Below are 12684 nucleotides of genomic sequence, written 5' to 3' on the forward strand. Positions count from 1 at the left end.
ATGTCTTTCAATCTTAAAATACCCTCTGAGAGGGAGTAAATCTTGTCCTCACTGGAAAACGTCATGCTACATCCGATCCAAGCCCTCAGTACGAAACAGTTGACTGTCTGAGGTCACAAAGCCGTAAGTACAGCAACACATGCAGAAGTGAGTGGCTCTGGGTGAGAAAGGTACTAGTTTAAATCCGGGCTCTGTCTCTTTCCAGCCTCAGTTGAACCTTCAGATGATGGCTTGCCTCACTGACGTCCTACCGCAACCTCATGAGGGACCCAGTGAAACCACTCCTGAATTCTACAGCCATGAAATTTTGGGATAATTGTTATGCAGCTTACACCATCTATACTTATGTTAGGTGTCACTGTCCCCACTCCTGCTTCAAACCTCAGTTCCTCAGCACCCCCTCTCAGGAAGCCTTCCTGACCCCCGGGCTGAGGAGCCCCTCTTTGGTGCTCCAGATCCCCACACATGACCACCCTGCCCCGAAACTGAGCCTGATTTCTGTGCCTCTGCTGTGAACGACTATGTCTTTCTCATTGTCGACTCCCCAACTCCCAGAATAGGGCTTGGTCCGGAACACATTCTTGGTGTGTGTGTGTTGAGTGAATGAACGAAGTGCCACACGCTTGGCCCCCTATGAGTGGCCCTAATGCCCTGCCTCACATCGCTGCACAGACACCAGGTCCCAGGGATCTCAGGCTTCTTTCCTTGCTCTAATTTCTTGTGGCTACAGCCGCCTACTGGGGTGACCAAGGAGGACTTTCATTACCAAAACTGGGAAAGTGCCAGGCAGGCCAGAATGAGTTGGTCACCCTATATAATCGTGGGGTGCTGATTCATCACGTCGTGAAAGAGCTGTGACAGAGAGCTTGAAAGCCGGTCTCCTGCTTTTACTACTGGATTCTGAGATGAGGACACATGATCAGCTCGAGGATGAGTTACAGTCCCTGTGGTGTTATGCATCGTACTGGTCTCAGAGCAGGGCTGGGGTGGGAAATCGCCCACACAGGGCAGCACAGCTTCTCCTTACGAGAAACACGTGGAGGTAGAAACCAGTCTTGCTCAATGGGGTTACTGCCATCTGTGTTTGGAGGTTTTGCTTATTATGGATTTTTAGAGAAGGATCTGGATAGGGGGGAGGCCAAAGGGCACCGAGGAGAAGCATCCTTTTATGGCTCAGGTGAAAACCTTATCCCATCCATCTGCAATCACATATAGACCTCTGGGCACCCAGAGACCGTGTGACCTGAAACCCATCCAGCTGCAGCAGGTACCTGATCTTCCACCAGCCTTCCAGGTTTTTCTGGATGACCTCCACCACGGCCCCTCTCTCTAGATTCATTTCATCCTGGTCGCGAGCTGTGTATGGGTAGATGACTGTGTACTTCTCCTCTGTGGGAACAAAGGGATGCTGGGTTAAGTCAAGGACTGTAAGAGTCCTGAGATGCTGATGGCCAAGGCTGTGATCCACGAGATGCCTTGCCCATCAGAGGGAAGGATTTCCTCCAGAAATTTCTGGGGACCATCTAGGCCCTCATTTGGGTCTGGATGACCCTGTGCAAGCAGGAACAGGATGCAGGGCAAAGGTCAGGTCCCAATCCTTCTGAAATCCCTCAGTGTCACACATTCATCCTCACCTTCCTCAAAGCTGTGCTTCAGGATCACCTTCCTGGACCTTGCTTTATGCAGTATTCAGACCCATGGCATCCTCATCCCCCTTATGCAGGTTTATTTTCTCCCCCATACCAGGAATTGCCTTCTAACACAGCATATAATTTACTTATAATCCTTGCTAGAATATAAACACCATGAAGGTAGGGATTTGTGTCTGTCTCATTCATTCCTCTGTCTCTAGCACTGGGCATGGCACCGGGAACACTGTGTAACTGTTTAATTAGTCAATATTTAGTAAATGAAGGGCCTGGTGAGAGTCACCTTGCTCATGCCAGAGGGGGTTAACTCTTCTGTGGCTCCTCCACAGTTCCTGCTGGTAGAGGGGTCAGGGATGAGCTGGATTTTTGGCAGCAGATAGTTTCAGGCTGAAATCACTATCAAGGAGGTGACAGCAAGTAAGTAACTTTCTTTCTTTTTAAAAATTTTTAAAAGATTTTATTTATTTATTTGAGAGAGAGTGAGAAAGAGAGAGAGAGAATGAGCAGGAGGAGGGAGAAGCAGACTCCCCGCGGAGCAGGGAGCCTGACATGGGGCTCCATCCCAGCACTCCAGGATCATGACCTGAGACAAATGCAGACACTTAGCCAACTGAGCCACCCAGGCGCCCCATCTTTCTTTTTTTTTAATTTTTAAAGCAATTTTTGTTACCTAGCTGGTAACTGATCTTGGTTTTTCATTAATTATTTTCAAGCCCCTGGATCCAACCATGCCTGAAGCTTCAATTTTATTTTGAATGTTTTGGGTTTTTTTTATTGAGATATAATTGACATTTAACACTGTCTCAGTTCTAAGTGTGCCACATCATGATTTTATATATAAACATACACACGTATATACATACACACACATATGGTAAAATCACTGCCTGCTTCAATTTTCATTAATGTAACTGGGTCACTCTCCGTGGTTCCCCACTCTTTCCCCTCCAAGCCACGGGACCGCTGCTCAGTCTCTGCTGGGAGACTGCTCATTGTCACACTCCGGCAGGGTCCTCGCGAGAACAAGAGAAGAGCTCCCATGCTCCACCCTGTCAGCAGTGACTGCTGAGACAGAACGGATGCGTGTCCCAGCGGACCCAGGCAAGGAGAGGAAAGGGCTTTCCTGTTTTGGTTACGTTCCAGCCCCCAGGGAGTGACTGAGCCAGCTGTGGGCTGTGGGTGTTGACGGCAGGTCTCTCTTTGGGAAAACACCACAGGCTGCCTGTGGCCTGTCCAGCTGGTGTCAAGGGAGGCGGCAGACACGCGGGGAGTTTATTGATTGATTGATCTAGCCCACTGATCTGCTCTGTGGGGGCTGAGCTGACTCGAGTTACACAGATCCCATGTACAGCAGTTAGCTGTTTCCCTCACTCATGGTGGCTGCAGGGTGGGATGTGGGAGCTGTGAGGGTGCAGGGGGGTCATTCAAGCCCGCAGATGCATGGCAGTTCTATTTGGTTGGGGAGGAAGGGGTGCTGCCTGGGTCCTAGACTAAATACAGGCAGTCCTGTGGGCCCTGGACTCCCGTGGGGCCCAATCCTTCAGCTGAATTACACAGGGACAGTCTCCCTGGGCTCCATGAAACACTCAGCAATCCCTAACAAAGCTCAAGGTGGGAGACCACGCAGACTGCTGGCAGGTGCCTGCTGACCCTGCCTGTTTCGCAGCCGTCTGCTCTTCCTCTGTTGGCGCCACCAGCCTCTGTCCACACAGTCTGGGTAAGGTTGACCTCACCACTGCTCGGGGGAGGGGGAGCACGCATGACCCTGCCCTGGCCAAAGTGCTGTATTCCCCTGGCCACTGTGATGGGTTCAGGGACAGCATGTGACCCAGGCAGGTCAGTCAGCCCCAGTCCTAGGCCTTGTGTTGAAGAAGCACTTCCTTGGGTGGGTATCCCTGAATCCCTGAAAGGTACCCGGAATTGCTGTCATGAGAAAACAGTGTCAGCAAGGCTGACAGCAGAGCAGAGGTGGGGAGAGGGAGTCCCAGGTCCCGGCAACGTTTTTAAGCCCCCGGATCCAGCCATGCTTGTAGCTAGTCCTTTCCCAGACTTTTCAGGGATGAGCTAGTACACTTTCCTTTTTGCTTAGGACAGTTTGACACGGCTTTCTTTCCCTCATTATGTGTCTGATGACAGAAACAGGGCACTGGCTCAGCATTAGAGAGGCCCCAGGCATTATTTTTTAACCTGGGAAACTTTAGAGCCCCAGGCTGAGAAAGACTGCCCAGACCTACATGCCAACACACACAGGGTACAGACTAGGTCAGTTCCTCACATGCAACAGGCACGGGCAGTCCCCGAGCAGGAAGGCGCATGCAGATGCAGGGACCCGGCTCCAAACACCGACCAGGGAAGAAACCCCCAAGGTAGGCACCTTGACGCCAGCTGATGGCATACAAGTCCCCCAGAGTCCGGCGGCGGCCCACGGGCCGGGGCAAAGACCAGTACCTCCACGAGACTGGACAGGCAGCATGTGGAGGTGAAGGGCAGAAGGCAGAGGTGAGGAGAAGGCACTTCCAGTGTCTGGAGGCAAAGGGGACACCAAGCACGTGTTCCCATTTAGGAGTAATTATTTCTGAGCCTATGCCAAGGCCCAGGTGTCTTCAAAGGACCAAGTTCTTGAGTATTAACCTTGGACTTGGGTGCAGAGGCCACCATGGACATAATTCTATTCCTAGCGTGACTTACAAAGAGGCACTAAGGGAAGCCCTTGTGTCAGGGCGAAGAAAAATGTACAGACTTAGGAAAATGTGGTATCTCTCCCATCTTCTAGCTGTGTGACCCCAGGCAGGTGTCTCTACCTCTCTGAGCCTGTCTCCTTATCTGTAAAATGGGGTTAATCATCAATCCCATTACAGAGGAATGCCCGTAATGGTCATCATTAACTGTCGAAGGGAGCTACAGTTTCAATGCAGTATATCACAACCACTGAATCTGAGTTGATTCTTTTAGTTGGCCCAGCCCCTAGTGCCTGGAGGGCCCCACAAAACTGAGCAACCCAACAGACGTTTTACTCTGAGGGGTGCTGGCCCTAATAACGCTAAATGCAAAGCCACATACACATTTGTTTGTTAACTTTTGAGCACAGAAATATCCCCTTTCTTCTCACCCTCTTTCCCGATAAACACAGAAATGGTTTTGTGCTTTCCCCCAAACAGTCAGCTAAAAGCCCCAGATGTTCAACCCGGGATAAGGCACAGCTGTATATTAACTGTTCCTGGTTATTTATTGTTTCAGCTTCTTTGGCAAATGCTTTGCATATGGAATCTCATTTAGTTAAGAAAAAAAAAATCCCATGATATAGACATCATCATTTCCACTGTTAGAGGAGGGGGCTAAGTAGGGAGAGATGATTCACATTCAGGTCTGTCTGGCTCTCAAAACCTTCTGTTTATTAGCTAAGATGAACTTGTCCTCTGGTTTCAGGAATGCTCCTAGTGGGGAAATCGGGAGTCAGTTGGGTGGTAGTATTTCTGGCTTTGCAGGAACTACCCTTTGGGACACCTGGCGGGTACGTTCTCCTAGAAATGAAGTGTGTGTGTGTAAGTGGAGAGGGTCCCCCCTAATCCTGATGCCCGGGTCACTGAGAAAGCACAGAAAGCTTATAGAAAGCTTCAGCTGTCTTGCAAATGAGCTGGTAGGAGCCCCAGCATCCTGGCCACCAGCATAGTTCAATGAAAGAATAGTGAGGTGCAGACGGTGATCAGCCTGGGGCCCTCCTCAGGTCCCATGGAGGTGTTAGGGCCCCAGCTCTGGCCAGGCTCACCTGGGTTGGCTCCCAAAAGCCCCCAAGAAAGGGCAGGCTTGCTGTCAGCCCCAACCCCATGGCCTGGCTTCATGTCCTGAGCCAGCGAGCCAATGAGACTTGGAGGCAGAGGCTGAAGAGCAGGGACGGGCTGGGTAAGGAGGTCCCTACATGGGTGATGGGACCAGCACAGGTCTCTCCGGCAAGCGCAAGGCTCCAGCTCCTTCCTACCTTCTTCGGGCTGTAGGGAAAACTCATCCTGCATACCGTCCTGCCCTTCCAGGCAGGTTGCGGGGACCCAGCCTTGCTCTTCGGCAGTGCTGACGAACCACCAACCTGGGAAAATGAGAGTGCAGACTGAGGTTAGTTGGGTTAGGGGTGAAGTCTGGGGGTCGGAATATAGTAACATGTTCAGCCACTACATAAGTCAACGCTCAGGGTAGGGCGAGAAGTCGCCATTTTATCGTGGAACACAGCTCCCCGTGTTAACTGCTCAGGGCAGCCTAACAAGAAACCCACTCCTGAGTCTGGGACAGGGGACAGAAAGGTCATCCTGAATGATGACAGTAAAGAACGTAGCTATCTGCACTAAGGTATGCAAGGCACTAGCCATTTTACTTGCACTATTTTGTCTAGTTTTCACATTATCATCCCCATGGCACAGATGAGGAAACCCAGGCTCCAAGAAGTGAGTAGACTTGTCCAAGTTCACACGGCTTAGGCAAGAGCTGTTGGTGCAGCCAGGGCTGTCTGATGCTGAAGCCACTGTTCTAATGACTTGGCCGAGACGCTGATTGTGCATTTGCTCATGTCAGGGTCAATCTGGCTGCAGCGTAACTGCCTGAGAGGCCTCTCACCCAGACCCACGGGCCCTCCTTCTTTAGAGAAAGAGCTCGTACCCTGTGGTGGACAGATCATGACTCGCCAAAGATGTCCGTGTCCTAACCCTCGGAACCTGTGACTATGGTAAATTACGTGGCACAGAGGAATTCAGGTTGCAGGCTGGGACGAAGGTCGCAAAGCAGCCAAACTAAAATAGGGGCCAATCTGGGATGATCTGGGTGGGCCCCATGTAATTATAGGGAGGGCAGAATGAGTCAGGGGAGACGCGGCTGCGGAGGAGACAAGAAAGGGGCAGCACGGCTCTGAAGACGGAGGCAGGGACCATGAGCCAAGGGATGGGGCGGCCTCTAGACACCGGACAAGGCAAAGCAGCAGATCCTCTCCGGAAGCTGCAGATGGGAACTCAGCCTTGCCAACTCCTTGGTTTTAGCCTAGTGGGCCCCATTTTGGACCTTCTGACCTACAGAACCGTAGGATGATTATGTGTCTGAAGCCACTGAGTTTGTGGTCATTGGGCACAACGGCAATGGTACATTAACACATGGCCTGACTGGCCCTGCGGAATGTAAATGGAAAAACAGGATCTGGGGGCACCTGGGTGGCTCAGTTGGTTGAGCATTCCGACTCTTGGTTTTGGCTCAGCTTATGATCTCAGGGTCCTGGGATGGAGCCCCACGCTGGGCTCCACACTCAGTGGGGAGTCTGCTTGGGATTCTCTCTCTCTTTCTCCCTCTGCCCCTCCCCCTGCTCACATGTGTGCTCTCTCTCTCTCAAATAAATAAGTAGGGCGCCTGGGTGGCTCAGTTGGTTAAGCGACTGCCTGCGGCTCAGGTCATGATCCTGGAGTCCCTGGATCGAGTCCCGCATCGGGCTCCCTGCTTGGCAGGGAGCCTGCTTCTGCCTCTGACCCTCCCCCTTCTCATGTGCTCTCTCTCATTCTCTCTGTCTCAAATAAATAAATAAAATCTTTAAAAAAAATAAATAAATAAAATAAAATAAAATAAAAAAGTAAATCTTAAAAAAAAAAAAAAGGGGCGCCTGGGTGGCTCAGTTGGTTAAGCGACTGCCTGCGGCTCAGGTCATGATCCCAGGGTCCTGGGATCGAGTCCCACATCGGGCTCCCGGCTCAGCGGGGAGCCTGCTTCTCCCTCTGACCCTCTCCTCTCTCATGCTGTTTCTCTCTCGCTCGCTCTCTAATAAAAATAAATAAAAAAAAAAAAATCTTAAAAAAAAAAAAAAAAAGGAAAAAGAAAAACAGGATTTGTTCCCCAAGGTCACACAGCTCCAAGCCCTGGACACCCCAAAAAAGAAGAGAAGGAAGGGGCAGACTACTGAGCAGCCTTCCTGGTCTTACAGGGAGGCCTTTGCTTTTGACCTCCCTGAAGTGGAAGTCAGCTGCTTTAATCAACTGGACACTCCTTTTAAAATATAAGTTTTGGGAGGGCGCCTGGGTGGCTCAGTGGGTTAAGCATCTGATTCTTGGTTTTGGCTTAGGTCATGATCTCAGGGTCGTGGGATCGAGCCCTGCATTGGGCTCCACGCTTGGCAGGGAGTCTGCTTGGGACTTTCTCTCTCCCTCTCCCTCTGCTCCCCCCCAACTCTCTCAATAAATAAACAAATCTTAAAAAAAAAAACAAAAAACAAAATACAAGTTTTCGTGGCTGGGAACTGTGTGCATGTGTGTGAGTGAGTGAACGGGGTGGACAAATCCAGAAACTAGAAGGTATGTCATATGTCTTCCTAAGAACTCCTATTTGTAGGTATTTGTGTGGGGGTTAAGCAAACTGTCACAACAGAACAACAATGACAGCAATGTGCGCCAGACTGGGTCAGCGCTTCACATCTGCTTCTGACAGGCTGGATCCTCACACTAGTCCTGTAGTGGCATGTGACTGCCCCATTCTCCAGATGAGGAAGCCGAGGCTCAGAGAGAGGTCACAAGGAAAGCGCCAGAGCCAGGATCCAAACCTAGGTGGTCCTAGCCTCAAAGTCTCAGCTCTCAACCATCTGCCCTAATCCCTCCTTGTTGCTAGGGGGAGAGTAAATTGTCATGGCCAGTTTGGAGGCAGGTCATTTGGCAGTATCTTAAAATTCAAAATCTGTGTACGTATGTTTCTGTACTATGTCTCGTATCTAACCTAAAGAAACACTCACCAGTGTGCATGCATACACTGTTCATGCGAGAGAAAAACACGGTTTATTCAGATCAAATACTATGTAGATATTGAAGGAATAAGAAGAGCTAAATGTTGACTAGAAAGCAGGTTGCAGATCAAAATGATCAAAATGTAATAGAATGATACCACTGGGGTTAAAAAAAATTACAAAATTATATCAACACACACAAAATATAGTGTGTACATATAGTTCTACATCTACACCTGGGCACACATGTGCAGACATGTAGACATACAGACCATATACAAACACACATGTGTATACATGCATATGCATGAAGACACACACATACATATATGTGTATGTGTTTATACAATTATCAAGAAGGATTCATAGGAAACTGATAGAAGGTCTATCTGGGGTTTGGAAAGCGGACTAAGGTTGAATGAAGCCAGTGGAAAGGACAGATTTTAACTTTATCATTAATGTTTTAAGAAGAATGTGTCCACATATTACTTGGGTCAGTAAAATATAATTAAAAATAAATGTTGCCAGTTTGTTGGCCACTGGAAGATGTGACCTTCTGTGGGCCCCATTTCCTCCACTGCCTCTGGACATACCAGGCTTCTCCTCAGCAACCCCATCCTAGCTCCTACTCTTCTCCCAGCAACGTGTTCTTCCCGACTTCAGGCACACAGGCTGCTGGGGGGGCGGGTAGGGGCTGCCTTCCTTAGTCCCTGCGGGGCATCCTAGCCACATCCATAATCTGCATATACTCATTCCCAATAATTAGATCATCTGTATATACTCATTCCCAGGAATTAGAGAGTCACCTGGCCTCGGAGCCAGCTGGAACTGTTTGGACTTCCAGCTCTGTAACTTGTCAGCGAGATCCTGGGTGAGTAAGCACAGTACTTGGGAGTCTTGTTTCTTCAGCTGTGATGCGGGATGGCAGTTGCTGTATTAATTAAAGAATTTGGTTGGCTAATGCTGATCTCATGACTAATGGTAACATGATCCAGATGCTGCTGCAAACATAGTCTTTCCTCTCTATTTGTTGGCCCATAACTAGCTACTGGGGTGTCACAGACATTGGCCTGCTAATGATATTATTAGGCCATGTCACATTTTAGGCACAACGAAGCCAGTGGGTTTATGCCACTTCTTCCTGGAGAGAATCTGCTCATCGCTACTCCTTGCTCTTTGCCTTCAGTGGTGCCAGTGGTTGCTCTGTGGCTAAGGAAGGCAAGAGGAAAGGAAACCCACATTCCTGAGGACCTACTGTGTGCTGGGCCTAGGTGTAGGCACACGCTAGGTAGCATCTCATTTGATCCTTGTAACAGTTCTTTGAAGTAGAAGCTTTCTCTATTTTCTATTTTTTTAAAGATTTTATTTATTTATTTGACAGAGAGAGAGACAGAGAGAACAGGAAAACAAGCAGGGGGAGTGGGAGAGGGAGAAGCAGGCTTCCCGCTGAGCAGGGAGCCTGATGTGGGGCTCGATCCCAGGACTCTGGGATCATGACCTGAGCCGAAGGCAGATGCTTAATGACTGAGCCACCCAGGCGCACCCTCTATTTTTTTTCTTTTCTTTTATTTATTTATTCCTAAGAGACAGAGAGAGAGAGAGAGAGAGGGGCAGAGGGAGAAGTAGGCTCCCTGCTGAGCAGGGAGCCCGATGTGGGACTTGATCCCAGGACTCTGGGATCATGACCTGAGCCAAAGGCAGATGCTTAACCATCTGAGCCACCCAAGTGCCCTATTTTTTTTCTTTTAAAGATTTATTTATTTATTTTTGAGGGAGGGGGTGGAGGGGTGGAGGTAGAGGGAGAAGCAGACTCTGGGCTGGTCGTGGAGCCTGACATAGGGCTTGATCCTACGACCCCCCGAGATCGTTATCTGAGCCAAAACCAAGAGTCGGACACTCAACCGACTGCGCCACCCAGGTGCCCTGAAGCTTTTTCTATTTTGCATATGAGAGAATGGATGGCCAGAGAGAAGCAGCAAGCTGGACTGCTGTGAAATGCAGAGTTCAGATGGAAACTCAGGCTAAGTGTCTGATCATACCACCTTCTGTCCCAGACCTGGCCAGTGTATATGACCAGGGGTCCTTGTGATGACAGGTGATGTGTCCATCCCATCAGAGCCCACAGCTGATGGAGCCTTCACGAAGACTCCTGTGGTAACCAAAGGCAAATTTCCAGTGGGATGCTGGACTCGTGTCTCCAAGTGCTTTGCAACCAGAAGACACATTCATGAAAAGCGACCCTCAGAATAAATCAATAACAACTGATCCAACAGGATGCTGGTGAGTTGTGACCAAGTGGGATATTTGAGCCCTGTGATCAAACAGGGGTAGCTTTCTAAGAGGGTGTCAGCTAGATCTGTGGAAACTGCCCAGCTCAGGTCAGCCACTGCAGTTTGTGTTTCCAAATATCTCCTGTCCTAGGGGCTTGGTGACAGTGTAGGGCAGGGAGGGAGGTGGCTTGGTTCCTCTACCTGACTCGTTCTTCTCGATGATGTCCACCACCTGCCCCACGCTGAGGCTGATCTCCGAGCTCTCCTGCTTCTGGTAGTCTGCCACCACCACATACTGCTCCAGGACCATGGGGTCCACTGAGGTCAGGTCACCCCCTGTGGATATAAAACCTTATCAGATGTCACCTCTAGCCACCACCCCACACATGAAGGAGCAGGAGCCCGGGGAGTAGGGTGGGTCAGGAGAACACTTCAAAGACAGAAAGAAGCTATTATAGGATTTATCGCAAAGGTCACCTCATCTATTCATTATTTTCTTAATTTGCTCATGCAACCACCAAAATCTACCAAGTGCCTACTCAACGCAGACACTGTGTGAGCCACTGGGGATTCAGAGTTCGTCAAGATTATGGTACCTGCCCTGAAGAAGCTGACGGCCTAGTGGGAAAGTGCATTCACTCGTATCAATCTTCCCTTCCATCCATTCATCCCTCTGCCATTACTCATCCACCCATCATCCATCCATCCATCCAAAAATCACTCATCTATGAATTCATGAAGTCACCAGTGATATTCCAGACACTCTATTAGGTGCTGGGGGGGACTAAAGTGAATGAAACAGATATGACTCCCAATCTCAAGTAACTTCATGTAGTTGGGGAGACAGACACATGAACAGATCTATATAATCATAAGTATACAGGATAATGTAAGTATTGGTTTTTGATAGCTGCATTGCTGGAGACAACCTAGGATGCTGGACCAAGAATGATCGGGAAAGGGGATGTCACATTCAATGGGGTGGTCAGCAAGACCTCCCTAAGAAGGGGACATGAATAGGAGACATAAGAGAATGGGGAAAGAATGATGCAGGCAGACTCTCAGATAGGAAGGGGCCTGGGAGGAGGCCAGGGGGCTGAGCCCAGTGAGCGAGGAGAGCAGTCCTTTATGAGGACACACAGCTAAGCATGGGTCAGAACAGGCAGGTAAGAAGTTTGGATTTTTTTTTTTAACCCTCAAGGAGAAAGCCACTAAAGGCCTTTAAGAGAGAATGACAAGTGCAGATTTACATCTTTAGAAAGATAATTCTGGCTGCCACACGGAGCGTGGATTAGAGGCTGGCAAGAAAGAAAGCAGGCGACCAGACGGAAGGTCATGGGTTTGTCAGGCAGGAGACGATGGTGGCTTTGCACCAGGGCAGTGGCAGCGGGAAGAGAAGGGCGTGGACAGGTGCTCCAGGAGAGGCTGTTTCCACAGGATGCGATGTGGACGATGCCTTCTGGAGTTGTGGAGGTCCTGGTTGAGTACTAAGACACACCTGATTAATAAAGGAAGACATCCTACAATACGAGTGATGTAAAGGGACATCTGAGTTCAGAGACTCCGAAGAGAAGGGAACAGCCCTTTGAGAGTAGCAGACTGAATGGGATGGGAGGGCAGCCTGACATTTGTGGCCACAGGGCCCTGGTTTTGTGAAAGTCCTGATTCACAGTATTCCCTCTTATTGTTTCCATAAGCAACTGAAATATCCGGGAAATCCCACACTTCTGTGTCCAAACACACCCAGTAACGGAGTGGTGTGCAAGGGCCTGCTCACCCTAGGCAATTTTGCGCACCCCTTCCCGGCTCTATCGGGTGACGCCCTGCTGGCAGCTTGGAACTGGCCACAGCGGGAGTATTTACACCATGGATACTGGCAAATGCTACAAAGCAGGGCTCTTGATCAGAAAGCTGGTTGTGAAGTTATTCACCAGCGTGCCAGGGCACCCCAGCCTCTGGCATCCAGAAGCAGGACAAAAGCCCTTTGTTAGAACCATGTGCTCTGAATCTCTGATGTGGAAAACCAGAATAG

At 49.6% G+C, this 12684-nt stretch overlaps 1 protein-coding gene across 1 annotated transcript in view; it reads right to left on the reverse strand.

Annotated features, from left to right (window-relative positions):
• The window catches only part of SH3PXD2B (SH3 and PX domains 2B), a 100303-nt gene that overhangs the window by 16072 nt on the left and 71547 nt on the right, over positions 1 to 12684 (reverse strand). Inside the window, exons 7-9 of the mRNA XM_035014325.1 lie at positions 10854 to 10988; positions 5626 to 5730; positions 1272 to 1389 (exon numbers count right to left, since the gene is read on the reverse strand). Coding sequence (XP_034870216.1) covers positions 1272 to 1389; positions 5626 to 5730; positions 10854 to 10988 — 358 coding nt within the window. The remainder of the gene's footprint in view (positions 1 to 1271; positions 1390 to 5625; positions 5731 to 10853; positions 10989 to 12684) is intronic.

The sequence above is a fragment of the Mirounga leonina genome, unplaced genomic scaffold (assembly GCF_011800145.1).
Source record: "Mirounga leonina isolate KUSES-001 unplaced genomic scaffold, KU_Mleo_1.0 Mir_104, whole genome shotgun sequence".
NCBI lineage: Eukaryota > Metazoa > Chordata > Mammalia > Carnivora > Phocidae > Mirounga > Mirounga leonina.